At 40.2% G+C, this 17479-nt stretch overlaps 2 protein-coding genes across 4 annotated transcripts; one reads left to right on the top strand and one right to left on the bottom strand.

The window, feature by feature from the left end:
• Positions 1-162: 162 nt before the first annotated feature.
• On the bottom strand, positions 163-7107 carry LOC146461569 (uncharacterized). 3 transcript variants are annotated; one of them, XM_085086444.1, is made up of 4 exons: positions 7022-7107; positions 6447-6594; positions 3771-4496; positions 163-2957 (listed from the first exon to the last, which is right to left on the bottom strand). In XM_085086444.1, the coding sequence occupies exons 2-4, from the start codon at positions 6459-6461 to the stop codon at positions 2499-2501; spliced, it is 1200 nt and encodes a 399-aa protein (XP_084942570.1). In that variant the 5' UTR covers positions 6462-6594; positions 7022-7107; the 3' UTR covers positions 163-2498. The 3 variants fall into 3 exon arrangements, with proteins under 3 accessions (XP_084942570.1, XP_084942572.1, XP_084942571.1); XM_085086446.1 differs by lacking the exon at positions 7022-7107 and adding an exon at positions 6756-6886; XM_085086445.1 differs by lacking the exon at positions 7022-7107 and adding an exon at positions 6713-6869.
• Positions 7108-9852: 2745 nt separating this feature from the next.
• On the top strand, positions 9853-16074 carry LOC146461570 (uncharacterized). Its single transcript, XM_085086497.1, has 2 exons — positions 9853-10062; positions 10954-16074. The coding sequence occupies exons 1-2, from the start codon at positions 9853-9855 to the stop codon at positions 16072-16074; spliced, it is 5331 nt and encodes a 1776-aa protein (XP_084942623.1).
• The last annotated feature ends 1405 nt before the right edge of the window (positions 16075-17479 follow it).

The raw sequence follows: 17479 nt of genomic DNA on the forward strand, positions 1-17479 counted from the left end.
AAATTTATAATTTCGCGATGTGATTGGCTGCTTATTTGAGACCCAGATTTCCGCAATATTTTCGGTACTTGGCCTCAGTTTGAAAATGAGGCCGTGTGGATTCTGTGTTCATGAAAACGTCAAGCAATGATTTGTGATAAAAAAAAGAAAGAAGCAATAATATCAGTTAAATTTTCAATTTATTGTCATCTAGTAGATTCCTGACAAAAGTGGCACAATTATCATCTTTAATAGACTAGCTAATCCCTGGCAAGTTTAATCATTTTAAGCTTAAGTTATCTTCAATATTATTAAAAATACAAAGCCTTTAACTACAGTTACAATATAACCAAATGGTATGCTGATTTCAACAACTATTAACCATGTTGAGAGAAGAGCAGTGTCAGATCCTGGGCACTCCGATCTCTTAGATTTTCTGTTGTTAAGCCTGTTCAAATCACCAAGCAAACCAATGTATTTTTTTAAAACAGTGAAAAATAGTTTCTGGTTTCATTGCCTACTTGCTTTAATCCTTAGGTGTTTCCAAGTTTAATATGCTTGGTACACATCTTTAAGTGACTCCAAGATCTAACTCGGCCCTTCTAACAAATATGTCTTCTGGCACATTTCACGGTAATTGAGCAGCACCCTAGCCTGCGAACACAGAAGCGACAGCCCGAAATATGTCTGCGTTCGCAGGCTAGCAGCCCCCTAAAAAATTACAGTTAACCAACAGTCTGTCAGCAATTGTGTCACATACAAAGGATAATTTGCTGCTTAGTTCACATTAAATTTTACCAAGACCTCTTTGGACTTGGCTCTTTCTACCTACCACTCCTGTTATTGCTGACTACTACAACAAAAATTTGAGAGGACCGCTGCAGGAGTTACTGTGAATCTAACTACATTGAAGCCTTATGGGAAGATCTACAATACTTTATTATTTGATGTATACATATATACATACTTATTCAGGACTTACACAAGGAAGATATTGATTGATTGATTGATTGATTGATTGATTGATTGATTGTTGATTGTTGATTGATTGACATGATAAAAAATAATTATTAATAATCATTGACAGTTACATGCTAAAGTAATGAAAATATAATAATTATAATAATATTATATTACATAATAATATAATAATTATTGTGTTATAAATTATTGAAAATGATGCTCTTAAATTAAAGTTTATAAAAGAAGTAACATATTAGGTAAGGAGAACTGGTAAATAAATATGGTTATTGTACAATAACAATGATAACAACAACAATTTCAACAGCTTGCTCACATGACAGATTCACATCACAGGTTTTGTTTCTTTAGCAAATTATTAAATTATTTTATCCTAAATCCGGGATCCCTACTATCAAACAAATCACAAAGTTATTATTTTATAACTAACTTCACTAATTTTGCTTGCAGTCTACAGCAGGGTTTACAGAGCCTGCCCAAAGCAACTTTAACACTGATATTGGTACAGCTGTATAATAAATTATTACTTTTAATAACTTTCATAAATGCTTATCTCCCGATACAGAAGAGGCATTTTTGTTTATCACTGACGACTAACAATTCAATAGATAATTCAGTGCTAGGTGAACCAAACAAAGGTTCTATCAAAGAACTACCTCCCTTTAGAACAAGGAATCTTATCTTGGTATCTCATCTCCTAAGAGATATGTGCATTTAGCCATAGTGTGGTCAGTTAAACCTTGGCATATCATGTGATACATGTACCTTGCAATGAGCACCGTTAAATACCTGATATCCTGCGGCAAAATTAACATGAACCTCGCTATCATGTTTGATCAACTTGACAAATACTAAGGAATTCTGGTCAGCTCAAATGTGCTCGCAGCCTGCACGACCCAGCTTCAAGTATATCAAAATAATTCTGATTTGTTCATGCTGCACATAGGCAGCACTGCTTTGTGTTAACTTAATTCTATTGCGTTTTCGAGGTGACCTCTTCGTCAAGTGTATAAGCCCGATGGTTTCTTGAGGACTCCTTACCATATCTTTATTGCTACTTTTGTATTACACCATTGTGTTTCATGGCAAATAAAGGAGGAAGTGACCTTAACTATATGCACTACTGCAAAAGATTATGAGAAAGCTGCAATAATATTGTTATTACTGCTGATTTCTCCAAATGATTTACACGAAAACTTTGCCATAAAATTCCGAATATAAGCTTCTGTCAAATCAAGCTCCTCTACCATTGGCCTCCCACCCCAAATTAACAATCCCAGGATGCACTGGTTTAAACTGTTACAGTTAAACTTAAAATTTGAGCATGTTTTCACTGTCAAACCCAACCAATCTTGAAAAAAAAAATTCTCTCTGAAAATCAGGGCCCCCATCCAACGCCCCAAAAAGTAATCCCCTGAAAAGTCCTTTCATTGAATGGCTTGTATTCGGAAGTTTACAGTATTTTTGCCAATTTATGCACATTGCCTGGAACAACAGTTACAGTTGTAGGAAGGTATGATTTGCAATCCACAGTGCTTTTAAACCCAAGATGCAGGATCATTTCTGCGAGCAGTTCCATGTGACTCAGGCTGAACTGAAACTCTGCCTGTCTCAGTTTCTTCTGCTGCCATGCTGACAAGGGACTGCTGTGGCTGATCTGAACTGCATGTAGCACCAACTCCTTCAACTTTGCTCTCATTGTCGCTCATGTAACACTCTACCACTACATTCTGGTTCAGTGCACCCCAGCGTTTTGAATACTGTTTAAAATGCTTTAAACTGTCAAAGTACAAGCCACCAACAGCTAAAGCGATGAACAAACCGTTCACCATGTATGCAAACTTGACCTCCTCTGTTGTTCGTTCCGCAATTGCTGAAGGTGTTTTGCTGACCCGTGACCAAATAATCCACGTGATGGAGGTAAGGAGCATTGTTGCAAATGCAATGAAAAGACCAATGTGAAGCCATCCTTTGGTGCTTACTTCAGGGAATTTCCACTGCAAACAATATCAGCAAAAACATGAACTGTAGAGTCAGTCAATATATCAAACAGCAATGGTAAACTAGTTATCCAGAATATTGTTTACAGTGAGATAAACCTCAAAGCTTGATGCCCAATAGTGTGAGGACTTTAAATTTACTGTGCAGTCACACACTTTCATACAATTGTCCATTCAATCCAATTCACAGACAGAATTCATCAGGCTTTTGTCTCTATCATCATACATGTATTTAACAGTGGTTACACTTTCATGCAGGTAAAGAGCAAAATAACATATTTTTAAGACAGAATGACTGAGACCATGCAAAATATGTTTCTGTCAAGTGTGAGATTTCAGACAGAATACATGCTGTGCATGGCGGTGTCAAACTTATTTTCATAGATGAGAGGTTGACCGTAAATCCTCACGTAAGCACCCAAGGAGTTTGCTTCAACTTTAGGATAGGGAAGGGTTGATGATTATTCAGGGGGAGGGGGGGGAGAGTCAAGAGCAGTTTAACTTCGGTCCTAGATTACCAATAATTTTACAAAATGATGAGTGATAAACACAGCCAACACCATGCTCAACCTTTGTTTTCTCACAACTCACCCAGAACGTACAGCTGTAAGTGGGGGAGTACTTACTAGAGGAGAGGAGGTTCTTGTTTTCAAATTTGGCCAAAGTAAGGGGCGTTAATTTGAAGGCGGTACTTATTTGAGGATTTACAATATTTCACGATACCAAGAGAAGGCATTTAATCAAGGAAAAATAGAGCCATGTACTTCAAAATTATATGCAACAAGAACTAAAAGCATGATCAAAGCCTACCTTCCAGAAACACTTTACACTTTCCTTCCGCGTTCTAAATTTAAACCTGCATAGCTCACAACTCTGATTTCCAGACTTGGAAACCCAGTTCAATATACAACTCTGGTGTGCATGCTTTACAGTTCCAGTGCATTTACATGGTCTTATAAGATCCCCTTCTTCAAAACCACCATGGCAAATGCGGCACATCAATCCACAGCTTTCACGCATCTCAGTACCTTTACTGAGCGAGGTAGAAATGCTTTGTTCTTCTGAACCTTTCAACGTAGCACTCTTCAGTACTAGAACTGGGCTGATCCTCAAATTGTCACATGACTTTGCCTGTAAACAAGGAGTGTCTGTGCTGCTTGAACCAAAGGAATTTAGCACCTGGAGACTTTGTGATTTGGTTTCTCCTTTCAACATCTGACCATCACAAACCTTCTCTTTTATCACTGGACCACTTTGTGAGCAAAAGAAACAATATTCCAATGATGGTGAGCTTGCACCTTTCCCATTAGACAATAAATGGATATCTTTGCAAGCAGAAGTTACTTCCTGGCCAGTGCCACTCTCACAGTGTTTGAAAACCTTTTCTTCTTTTTGCCCATCTGTTGCATGTACTGATGACAAGAGTGGCTCGCTGACCCCTCCAAGATTTTTGGCTTTTATTCCACACTTGTACCTTGTTGAAAAGTTCCTCTTAACTTCCTTTTCACTTAGACAAGGTAAACTAGAAGTGGGCACCTTCAAAGAGAAGACAAAATGAAGAAAACATAAATTAATTAATAAATAAAACTCAAAAAATGAATTTCCATTACAGACTAAGTGTTCACTGAAACAGACAAGAGCTTTTCAAAAACAACCCCTTAATGATATTTGTTGCAGGGGCTTCATAGCCTTCCAGCCCTCTTGATCCAATCTCACCAAAAAAAACTGCCCATCCAGACTTTTAAAAAGTCCCGAACTGGAGTCGTCAGAAATTTCCCTTAGTGGCCATACTTTTCAGGCATTGTGACCAAAAGGGTAAGCACACCTGAATGCTGATCTTGAGGCCAGTGTTCTCAGTATGGGCTGAAGTACAAGTTTAAGGCAACTTACAGGATATACTGGGCAGCCATCATGCTGTTTCCTTAGACAATAACCTTTTCTCTGCATTTTCTCTTTACTCATTGTAACTTAGTTTTGAATGGTATTCAGTATAAATGGAAACCACCAAACCAAATCACATTGGGGAAATGTAACAAAATGTCAAGGTATCGTGATCCTAGCTATTGCATTCACATAAAAGTGACCGAAAACTCAAGCACAGGTGGCTGATACAGTTGTTTCGCCTTAATTCTGTAGGGAGATGCACAATCTGCGAGCCAGCCAGGCATGCGAGGCAGACGTGCGAGGCATGAACAAATAAGTTGTGGTTTATATAAGCTGTGAAAAGGCCATACAGATAGCATATTTATTCCATTTGTATCTCGTATACATGAAAGTCACCGGTTTGGGCTAGCGTTACTTAATCTGTAGATGCCAATGGTTTCATGGCTTTTTGCAGCTTATATAAGACAGGAACTGACCAACTGAATTGAGTGGATACTGAGTTTCATCTTTAGTTTAGGCTCAAGTGTTAGCCACATGTATGTAAAAAAATGGATACAAAATTCAAATGAAAATCTCTAACAAACTCTCCGGCATGTCTTTAAATAGCTATAGGCCACAACTTATAATTTTCCTCATTAAATGACTCTAATATGGAGAAAATTTTTATTACCTAAAGAAACAACACAATAGCAGTGAGCAGACGATTTGGCTATGGGGGAGGCACACATGCAATATAATAATTTTTATTAAGAACTGAATCACTGGATATTATAGTTCCAGAGTTTTGATTGGCTCAGCAGCCATGGAATATTTTAGCCATTATACCATGCTCAAAAAATGGTGACCACTAAATCATCCTCTGCTCTTTCTGGCAAAGTGAAATCAACAAGATCAGCAATTTTTCTTGGTTGTTTTTGAATACTAAAACAATAATTTATTATTTGATTTCCACTTAGGCTTATTGGAGATGGGATGATTTTAGCCAACTTTGTGCTATGTGCCTTGTTACCTAGCTATCTGTCACCTCATATCCAAGCCTGGAGTGACATGGCAGGAAATAATTCTACAAGCATAGACTCGCCCAAAGATGCAAAAAATGTTAATGACATGCAATACACTACAATACAATCAATTAACCAGACTAGCCTGCAGATCACAATCATTCAAAGGCCTCTTTCAATTGTTCTAGGATCTTTATTCGCTAACAAAGTGAAACGATCTCAATCAATGCTGATTCAGCAAGCACTTTGGTCTGAAAGCAAATGGGACTTTTCCCAATTCTCTCAAAAGTGAAAACAGTACTGAAACGTACATGACTTCACTTGTCATGAACTTTCGCCGTGTTAAAAAACTGGCTCTTCTTTTAACCACAAAAAACTGATTCTTTCAGAGATAACTCCCACGCGAAATATAATAAATTGAAAATACGTCATTTACATTTGTGGCTTCAACAAAATTGCGGGAATTTTTATTTGTGTTAAGTATTAAAACAGGTAAGGCCGAGAATATTTTCGGATTTTTTTCACAGTGGTAAAAATTAAGCCTAGAGCTTTACCTTAAATGCGAGGGGTAAGCATTAAATATCTAACAATAAAAACTCACAATTTCTGAATCCATACAAAGCTTTTCCAACGTGTATAAACAGGTACTGATAAACCGAATCGATTGTGTCAAATTCCACTGGCTTTGTTTGGAAGAAACTACAAGCTCATTACGCTTTGCGATCGAAACCCAGAACTGCTAGAACTTCCTGCAAAAGAGTAAAGAGACCATTAGACCCAGATGTCTTTCGGTTAAGGCAGATTAAATATCGGCATCACAGCTGCCATAATTACATGTAAGCTCACAGAATGTTGTTAGATACAAACCTTACAAAACAATCGATGAGTTAAACAGAAAATTGTACTTAACCTCGACTGCCAAGCATTAAGTCAACACGACGACTTGTTCATATACCACTGGCGCTTAAAGTTATGTCAGAAAATAACCACGGATGGAATAATTAACAGGACTAGGCCAAGCTAATGAACAAATATGGCGGGGCAAATATTTTGACAGCCTAAGCTAAAACATCAACGTCTCCCGAGTATTCCGCGTGAAACTCACCCGTTGATCACAAGGAAACCTCGTGGAGGAAACTAATTTAGTAATTAGAGAAAACAAAGCAGTATCTTTACCTTAGTCTCCTTTCTTTGACTTTTAATTCAATTTACCGTGAAAGGAGCGTTCGCTGTATTGCTCGCACGAAATTTATACAATGCAGCAGAATCTGTAATAATCAATCTCTAACTCGCCCCAGACCACTCTCTTATGTCACGCAAATCGGTACGCAGGCAGGAAGGAAACGCCTGCTACGCAAGCTAGCTGTCATATCTTGTCCAGCACAAAACGCGTTCGATAAAACTGAAATTTGCAAAAACCAGAGCTTGAGAAATTCTATCCTTTTCAGTTACTTTCCTTGTTATTTTTAGTTCAGAGTTAGTGAAGGAATGGGTTTTGGGCTTGTCACGCAATCTTACATTATCATGCTTGGCATTTTTTCCAAGACTGAAGGCATTTGTCGGGGATTTGTCTACCTAACAGACAAGTACACGCAAATCAATACGTCAGTTCTTTAAAAATCTGTCTGACCCTGTCTGCTGATTTCTGTTTACATCCTGTTTATTGTTTTGATGCCTGGAAAATAACGTGACAGGCCAAACTTAACTTCTTAAAAATAGGAAGAGGCCAAACCTAACTCCACTAAAGGCGTATTCAGAGTGAGTACTGCCCTGCCAAGTAGGGTCAACTGACATTGCAGGGATTTTCCCCTTTTGATTTTAAAAACCAAAAGTGAAAGTTCACAACTCTGATAAATAAAGCCAACGTGTCAAGCTGAAGATTTCCTTCTTTTTGAAATATTCTCTTTCTGTGCCATACTTCACTCTCTACCGTTCAGACTTACACGTAGTGGCTTTATTTAATTCGCTAAAAACGACTACACACCTTCGAGTCTCCTTCTTTGATTTGTAGTTTTTCCCCGGGGGGGGGGGGGGTACTCCCCTATATAAGGTATATAGGTATGTGCCGCCCCAAAGGGTATGGTTTTTGAGCCGTTTTGGTCTGAAAACGGGTATAGATTTTGACAATTACGGTCTGAGATCGGGTCGGGTTTTTGGGGCCGGGAACATTTACGAAAGCTTACAAAACATATGTTTCTTCTCAGTACGTAACTGGAACGACTAACTGATAGCGAGAAAAAGAAATAGATAAACTATGTCATTCCAGCTTACTTTTACTCCTTGCGTCAACTTCCGTTCGGCACTGATGCATAATTATCAGGTCTGAAAACGGGTATGAATTTTAGAGGTCAGGTCTGAAAACGGGTGTGGAAAATGGCATGTTTAGGTCTGAAATAGGGTCGGGATTTGAAGACCCGGGCGGCACACCCCCACCAAGAATTCCGAGGAGTACCCCCCCCCCCCCGGGTAGTTTAGTTTTTCAACCTATGAATTTGCATGAACTACTATTTCTAGTATGCATCTTCCCTTAACAAAAAGACGTTGTTTATCAGAAGCTCCCAAAGAGACCGAGCCGGGAAAGCAATTCAAATTTAGGCACCCTCCTCTGAATTTTTGCGATTCATGTTCAACAGTGAACTCTATCGGTGTTAAAAGTTTGCCGTGAAAGTATCGGTCGTAACACAACTTTTAGAAACAAAACAGTTAGAAGACAAATGTTTCATTTCTACGTGTATTGACATGTTACATTTAAAACACTGACACTAGGTGTAATCTGTAAATACATAAAACTCTCGTGAAACAGTGACTCAGCTCTTTTCCGAACTCACGTGAGTTTTACGTGATGCACGTGCCCGGGTTGTAACTTGGAAAACACCTTCCGGTGTGTAAAAAAACGCGCTTTTAAGTATCAAATATAGTGGAATCTCGATTATTCGAACCCTCGATTTTTCGAACCAAAAGTTTTGGGATTTCGGTTTTGGTCAGATTTTTACCTCCGAGTTTTGTAACTCCCGATTTTTCGAACCAAATTCAGGTTCCCTAGGAGGTTAAAAAAATCGGTTAAAAAGCGATTACTGGAACAGAAAATTCTGCAGAAACAAGTTTTTGCGCGAGCTCAGTTTTGCGGCCTTGTGACCCGCCTGGGACCTAATCTCATTTGTAGCGATTTCATTTCCGCTTATTTTGTCTCTTGTTTCACCTTTCCCTTGGGAATGGTTTACCACGTGAAACGAAAAACGAGCAGGTTATACAATTTGTAAAATGCAAAAATTATACATACAATATTTTGGGAATGGGTCAGTATCATCATCATCATCATCATCATCGTCAACATCGTCGTCGTTGTCGTCGTCATCAACATCACAATTATCATCATGGTACCATGGTTAGGCATACAACAAAATACAGTCGAGACTCGATCACAAATTGTTTGCAATTTGGAATTCAGCTTCAATATAGACCAAAGGCGCTTTGGGTTTGGGTTGAGGTCGGACTCGACGGAACCAAGAAACACAGCATGCGCTTAACTTTTTTGCGCAAGATTTTTTTAACTTATCCCTTAGGTGGCTCGAGAGAGATAGTTTCAGCTTTTGTCTTACAGATTCCTTTTTCTTGATCAAATTAAGTATGGCATCAGACATCCAAGATCGCTACAAGAAACGTGTCTTTCCATTGATTCCAGTCAGTATTTATATCGTCATTGGCTATGTTGGAAACGAGTAGGGACTGGAACTAGTCAAATTCGCACGTGATCATTTGTATCAGATTTCTCGGATAGATTCTTGTTTTGAGTGTGACTCTCTAAGGAACTCTGGAACATTATACTTCTAAATGTAGCGGAATTTATCTTGTTCGTCGGAAATAGCGGAATTCTTTCTCAAGGAATGTTATCATGTGATCTTCGAGTTTATCAAGTATTAAAGAGTTTGGTCGAATACAACATTTTGGTGCCGGAGACCCGGGAGTGAAAGCAAGGAGAACAGAGCGCGTGTTTTGTGACCTTCGCCATGTCGGATGTCAAAAAGAAAATTCTGGAGCGCTCAGGGTTCAGAGTTCACGTTCGTAAAGTTATGAACGATGTGAAGGAGTTAATCAACAAAGGTGATGTGGAAAGCGTCCGACTGAAGCTGAAATCGCAAAAGATTAACCTGGAAAAACATCAGAAGGAAATTGCATCGCTTGATCAAGAAATCGCAGAATTAGGGACTGGTCATAAAGTACCGGGGGGGGGTGGGCTGGAAAAATTCATTTTTACGAAGGCTAGTTTTGTGTGACCCACCCTCATATTTTTGCAGAATAATGCATGGCCCACCCATATTTTTCAGGTAAAAAATGAAATGACCCACCCCTAGTAAATAAAGGTAAGACTATACATAAAACTAGACAAATTAGAGGACAAGTATGATAGAGGAAGGAGCACACATGCACAAAGTCTTGTTTTTGAAGTTTATCATTGCATGAGATCTATTTTTGTTGAAATACCTGAAATGATTTTGAGAAGATAATGTGCATCTAATATGTATCATTAATAACCACATGGAATCATAGTTGTTCATTTTAATGGATGCGAGTGAACTTGCCCTTTTCTTGATAGAATGTGTAGTTCCAGAAAATATCCTTACCCCACCCATGGAGGGAATTCAAGATTCTGGAGGGGATGGTGGTAAGAGAAAGAACAAAATTACAGAGATTGTATGAAAGAAACTTGGAAGTTCCTGGCGGTAGGGCGTCCTTTTATAAATTCCCTCTGTGATGGGGGATGGATATTTTCTGAAACTACACAATTATAATTTGTGCTTTTACTGTTAATACATTTCACAGTTTTACTGGCAAAAGGCACCATTTGATGCAAAACATGTGCAAAAATATTATGTGCCCCACCCCTTTAATGATGCATGGTTTTTGCTAGCCCACCCCTTTTTACATGCATGAAAACAGTGACCCACCCCCCCTTTTTTTCCAGCCCACCCCCCCCCCTGTACTTTATGACCAGTCCCTTATTGCAAGCCGACGCAATCGAAAAGGAAATCCTGGAGCGCTGCGATTTTAACGCGTCGTTACAAGAAACGATCTTATTGATAACCTCATGTTTGTCGTCTCCTAAGCAGGAAGCGAATGATGTCGAAGAAACGGTGACATTGCCATCGGCGAGTCCGCAAGGATCTTTCTCTGCTCAAAATGGCGCGAAGGGCACAAACAAGGCAAAGCTACCGAAGCTCACGTTACCTAAGTTTACCGGGGATGCCACAAAATGGACAACATTTTGGGACAGCTTCTCATCTGCAATTCACATGAGTGAGGATCTGAATGAAGTCGACAAATTTCAGTATTTGAAATCATTATTGGAGGGCGCTGCAGCCGAAACCATTTCTGGTTTACCTCTCACAAGCTCAAATTACAACCATGCGGTCCTAAACAAGCGGTTCGGAAGCAAACAAGTTATCATCTCTAAACACATCGAGATGTTAATGCAGTTACCGAAAGTGAGTGATACTGGTGATCTTAAACAATTGCGGCAATTGTTGGACAAAACAGAGTCGGCTGTTCGAAGTTTGCAAGGAATTGGAATTTCCATCGACACGTACGGAACATTCCTAACCCCTGTGATCATGGCGAAAATTCCTCAAGAGTTGCGTTTGATTTTGAGTCGTGGTATGAGCGACGAGTGGGACCTCGACACATTGATAAAGTCGTTTGCAGAGGAGTTACAGATACGAGAAAGGTGTGCTCTGGGTCCAGTGACAGAGCAGTCGAAAATGAGAGAAAAACGAGAGTTTGGATATGGATTACGGTTCGGTCAAAGCAAGAGACCCCCCACGTCGTCGACACTTGTTTCATACAAAGACAGACCTCAACAAAATAAGGAAATGTGGTGTACTTTCTGCAGTGGACCGCACCCTTCGGCGAGATGCGCTGTTGTTACGGAGCCAGAAGCGAAGAAAAGAATTCTCCGCCAAAAGGGGCGATGTTTTGGTTGTTTGAGGAGTGGTCATGTGAGCCGAGATTGCCAAGCGAGATGTTATCGTTGTGGCGGGAAACATCATGTATCGCTATGCGGCGTGCAAAACTTTGCACCACAGTTCACGCAAGCACGAAGAACCAATCAGGAACAAACTGTGAGTACAAATTTGTATTTCACCCAAGATGTTAAGAATAATTCTGTTTTGCTGCAAACTGCCAGAGCCAGGGTTGGAAATCCTAATGGAGGAAATTCTTGCCATGTGAGGGTTTTATTTGATTCATGTTCTCAAAGGTCTTACATAAGTACACGGTTGAGGAGCAAGTTAGGCCTGCCCTCATTTGGAAGTGAAACTGTTCTGATTAAAACGTTTGGAAACAATGAAGCCTCGTTGAAGAAATGTGACATTGTTCAATTTGCACTGGAATGCCAAGATCAGTTGAAAGTGTTTGTCAATGCTTATGAAGTTGAACTGATTTGTGGACCCATAGCCAACCAGACCATTGAGATTGCACAGCAAAGTTACCCTCATCTACAAGGCTTACCTCTTGCTGACTATTCCCGTGGCGATGAAGATCTTGAAGTAGATATTATGATTGGTGCTGATTATTACTGGTCCATTGTCCAGAACCATGTGGTACGGGGGGAGTCGCATGGACCTGTAGCAGTTCGTACAAGGCTGGGTTATGTTTTGAGTGGTCCTACTAACATAGCAGGTGCATTGCAGAGCTCATCAAGTGTTAACATGTCGCATGTTATGAAGACAGAGTGTCAAGTAGTTGAAGAAGACTTAAAGTCAGTTGATGTCTCTCTGAAAGAAGAACTGAACAAATTCTGGGACTATGATACTCTGGGAGTGAAGAATAGAGAAGAAGAATTCTACGAAGATTATCTTGCCAAAGTAAAGTTCAATGGTAGCCGTTATGAAGTTTCTCTTCCCTTTAAGGAAGAACATCCTACAATTCCAGACAACTACTTGGTAGCACAGAAACGCCTCAGCTCCTCATTAGCAAGATTGAAGTCCAAGCCTGACATTCTACAACAGTATGATGACGTCATTAAGGACCAACTGAACTCTGGTGTTGTAGAATTGGTTGACAAGAGTCGTGATCAAGAAGTCATACCAGGAACTGTGCATTACATTCCTCATAAGGAAGTCGTGAAGGAAGACAGAACCACTACCAAACTACGAGTAGTGTATGATGCTAGTGCTAAATCTCAGAATGAACCAAGTCTGAATGACTGTCTGCTCCCTGGTCCAGCCTTAACACCATTGATCTTTGACATTCTCCTACGATTTCGTCTACACAGAGTTGCATTGATTGGTGACTTGGAGAAAGCATTTTTAAATGTTGAAGTGGATCCTGAACAGAGGAATTTGTTAAGGTTCTTGTGGATAAATGACATCAGTTCCTCGAATCCGGAAGTCATTATCTTTAGATTCACACGGCTTGTGTTTGGCCTTGTCTGTTCACCGTTCATTTTGAATGTAACCCTGAGAAATCACTTAAGCAAGTATGAGAACATTGATCCAGACTTTGTGAACACTGTTGTCAGAGCTTTGTATGTGGATGACTTTGCATCTGGAAAGGATTCGGTAAAGGACTGCTTCGAACTTTACGGAAAATTGAAGTTGCGATTTAGAGAAGGAGGTTTCAACATGCGAAAATGGGCATCGAACAGCGAAGAGCTAATTCAGTTGATTGAGAAGGAGGAAGCTAATCTGTCATCATCAACTCAGCCACCTTTGGAAACCAGTCCTTCTTTGACAAAGTCTAGTGTTCTCGAAGAAGACCTCATCAAAGTGATGGGAGTTCCATGGGATAGGATAGAAGACAGCTTCAAGTTTGATCTCGCAACCTTTGCTACACAAGCATTGGATGGAACACTGACAAAGCGGAAACTGTTGAGCATCACTGCTCGATTTTATGATCCATTAGGCTTGCTGTCACCAGTTATGTTGCCCTTGAAGTGTATGTTTCAAGAGATATGTCAGCTCAAGATTGGCTGGGATGAGGCCCTGCCAGAAGAGCTCTGTTTAAAGTGGAAAGAAGTAGCAGAAGACATGTCGAGAGTTTCAGTGATAAGTGTACCTCGCTGTGTCCTAGCTGGGATAGAAGCAGAAGATGTCAAGTCTATTCAACTACACGGTTTTGCAGACGCGAGTAAGATTGCTTATGGTGCAAACATCTACATTCGGGTGACAACCTCTAATGTCAGCTATTCGCAGCTGTTAGCCTCTAAAACTAGGGTAGCACCCTTGAAGGGAGAGACAATTCCTAGATTGGAATTGATGGCAGCATTGACTCTAGCAAACCTGATGACAGCTGTGTACAAGGCATTGGCTTGTACCGTCAAGGTTGATTCTGTGTTCAATTGGGTTGATTCTCAGATTGTATGGTGGTGGATTAATGGAGAGTCAAAACAATTCAAGCAGTTTGTGCAGAATCGAGTAACAATGATTCAAAGTCTCTGGAGTAAAGAACATTGGGGATATTGCCCTTCTGAACTTAACCCAAGTGACATTGCCTCGCGAGCAACTAAGAGTTCCAATCTTGTATCCAATGATCTATGGTGGAAAGGAGCACCATTTCTAGAGAAGGAGAAGGATCAATGGCCAGGCCCACCTAATTGTCCTGTTGGTGAAGGCACCCTCTCAGAAGAAACTACAAAGAAATTGAAGAAAGAAGATGCAGATGGAATCTCACAAGTAATGACCGTATTGGTCCAAGCCCCTGAAAACATCTCTGAAGTTGTCCAACCAGAGAGATTTAGCAGTCTCAGCAAGCTTATCAGAGTAACCGCCCTTGTATTGAAGTTCATCAAACGGATTAAAAGAGTTCCAGAAATGAATTCAAATGTTAGTTCACAGGAAATGAATGCTGCAAAAATTCTCTGGTACAAAGACGTTCAAGGGAAACTTGATGAAAGGGAGAGATCAAGTTCGACTTGGGAACAGTTAGGAGTCTTTAAAGATGAAGATGGAGTATTGCGATGCAAGGGAAGGATTCAGAATTCCTCACTTCCATACTCAGCCAAGTTTCCAATCCTGTTACCGAGAAAGCAGCACTTCACAAGATTAGTAATTGCACAAAGTCATGAAAACGTGAAACACAATGGGGTTGGAGAAACTCTCACTGAAACTCGGTCACAGTTCTGGATAATCAAAGGACGACAAGCTGTCAAGGATGTACTCTCTAAGTGCATTACATGTAAGAAGATACAAGGGAGAGCTTTCAGTAGCCCACCTCCTCCTCCATTACCTTCATTTCGAGTCTCAGATGATCTGGCCTTCTCCAAGGTTGGTGTAGACTTTGCTGGCCCCCTTTATGTTAAGAATATCTACCAGTCCAAGGGAGACATGTTCAAGTGTTACATTGCTCTATTTACATGTGCAAGTACCAGAGCTGTGCACCTTGAACTCACACCCGATTTGACCGCCAAGTCATTTCTAAGAGTGCTTAAACGTTTCTTTGGAAGACGAGGGATACCCAACCTGTTCATCTCAGATAACGGGAAAACTTTCAAAGATTCAGAAGTTCAGAAGTTCGTTCTTAACAAGAACATTGACTGGAATTTCAATGTGCCCACTGCGAGCTGGTGGGGCGGTTTTTTCGAAATCTGCGTCAAACTTGTGAAAAGGTGTCTGAAGAAAGTACTGGGAAATGCAAAGCTTAGTTATGAAGAACTGGAATCAGCCCTGATTGAAACTGAAGGAGTGTTAAATTCCAGGCCGTTAACCTATGTGTACAATGAGTTGTCAGAAGCTCCACTAACACCTTCTCATCTCGTAATTGGTCGACGTCTCTTGGAGCAACCTTCTGCTACCAGTGTACCTCTGAGCACTCTAGCCCGACGGGAACGATATTTGGAGAGTCTCCTCACCCACTTCAGAAATCGTTGGAGGAAAGAATACCTGACTGGCATCAGAGAGTATCAGAAACTTAAGGGAGAACCGAGAAGAACCATTCAAATTGGTGACCTTGTGCACATATATGGAGACAAAACACCTAGACAACAGTGGAGAATGGGGAAAGTAGAGAAGCTGTTGCGAGGAAGAGACAACGTTGTTCGCTCCGCCGAAGTGGCTACAGTAGACAAATCTCTGCGCAGGATTCTCATCAAGCGTCCAATTCAGAAGCTCTATCCTCTTGAAGTTAATGTGTTTGATGAAGGAGCAGCTGATATGGGAGCTGTCCAGTGTGACAGGGCAAGGAACATTTGTGTAGTCAGAGATGAAGATATTCCAATTGTGGTTACTGCATCTTAACTTTCAGATCTAAAACTTTGAACATTGGACTGAGTTTCAAGAGTTATCTTTATAGTTTTGCCTTATGATTGACTCCGTCAATCAGGGGGGAGTGTGTTGGAAACGAGTAGGGACTGGAACTAGTCAAATTCGCACGTGATCATTTGTATCAGATTTCTCGGATAGATTCTTGTTTTGAGTGTGACTCTCTAAGGAACTCTGGAACATTATACTTCTAAATGTAGCGGAATTTATCTTGTTCGTCGGAAATAGCGGAATTCTTTCTCAAGGAATGTTATCATGTGATCTTCGAGTTTATCAAGTATTAAAGAGTTTGGTCGAATACAACAGGCTATAATCGAAGAGAGGTTAATTGCTGACGGCAGACCCCCATAGGAGCCTTTTGCATAATCGTAGACAAATCTCAGGGTTTTTGGTAGGGCTTTTATTAAAGTGATAAACTGTAAAATAATGACTCTGTGGTCTGTAAAAAAAAAAACGTATCTTTTGGAAACAATCAGCGTCGGTTACATTGACACGGTTCGGCACGCTCGTGATTACAATTTGTTTTTAATTGAGTTGTGTCAAGAGGTGGTCGTGAAAGTTTCAATAAAGGCTAGTTCGTTAACACCCGATGCGCTGTCAATGTAGTCCCAGAGGACATCTGGCAAATTAAAATCACCCAAAATTACCATATTGTCGAACTGGTCACAAACTTCATGCAGAAAATTATCAAATACATCCATCCAACTTGGGTCTTCATTGGGTGGCCAATAGCAAAAACAGAATCAAATTCTTTGACTAGAAAGCGTAGTAATTTCGGAAAAAAATTATCTCAAGCTGTTGCAGCTCGGCTTCCGATTCAGGTTTAAATTCTTTGACAGCTTTGAAGGAGGCTGTTTTGATGGCGATGTAACAACTCCACCACCACCTCGATCAGACTGATTTCTCATAAATATATATTGTAAAGCCAGAATGTAATATTTCAGATTTGCTGATATTTTGGTTCAACCATGTCTCATTGACGCATATAACGTCAGAGTCTTCGGCGTACACCAGGTCTTGGAAGCGATGGAGGTTACACACGGATTGTCAGTTTGTTGTGCTATCTTTGTGATAACTTTTTAAGCTTCTGGCATTCATCACGAGGTAATTGATCTTACCGGAAATCGAAGGAGAAACTGGTCCAGGGTTAGGATTGATGTCACCAGACATCAAGAAGCAAATTATATCGCTTTAGCCCGTGTGCATGCTCAAACCTCAAAACTTACCACATGGAAGACAAAATGACTACCTTGTCATATATATACATGGCTGAATCTCATTTTAAGTCAGTAAGGTGGAACTGAGGTGCCAACGAAAGGGATTTGTCTCATATGGTCTAGGGGCCGACTTTTCTCTCCCTCACTGTCTTGTCGGGGACAAG

This window comes from Pavona decussata, unplaced genomic scaffold (assembly GCF_977016875.1).
Source record: "Pavona decussata unplaced genomic scaffold, jaPavDecu1.1 SCAFFOLD_195, whole genome shotgun sequence".
Classification (NCBI taxonomy): Eukaryota; Metazoa; Cnidaria; class Anthozoa; order Scleractinia; family Agariciidae; genus Pavona; species Pavona decussata.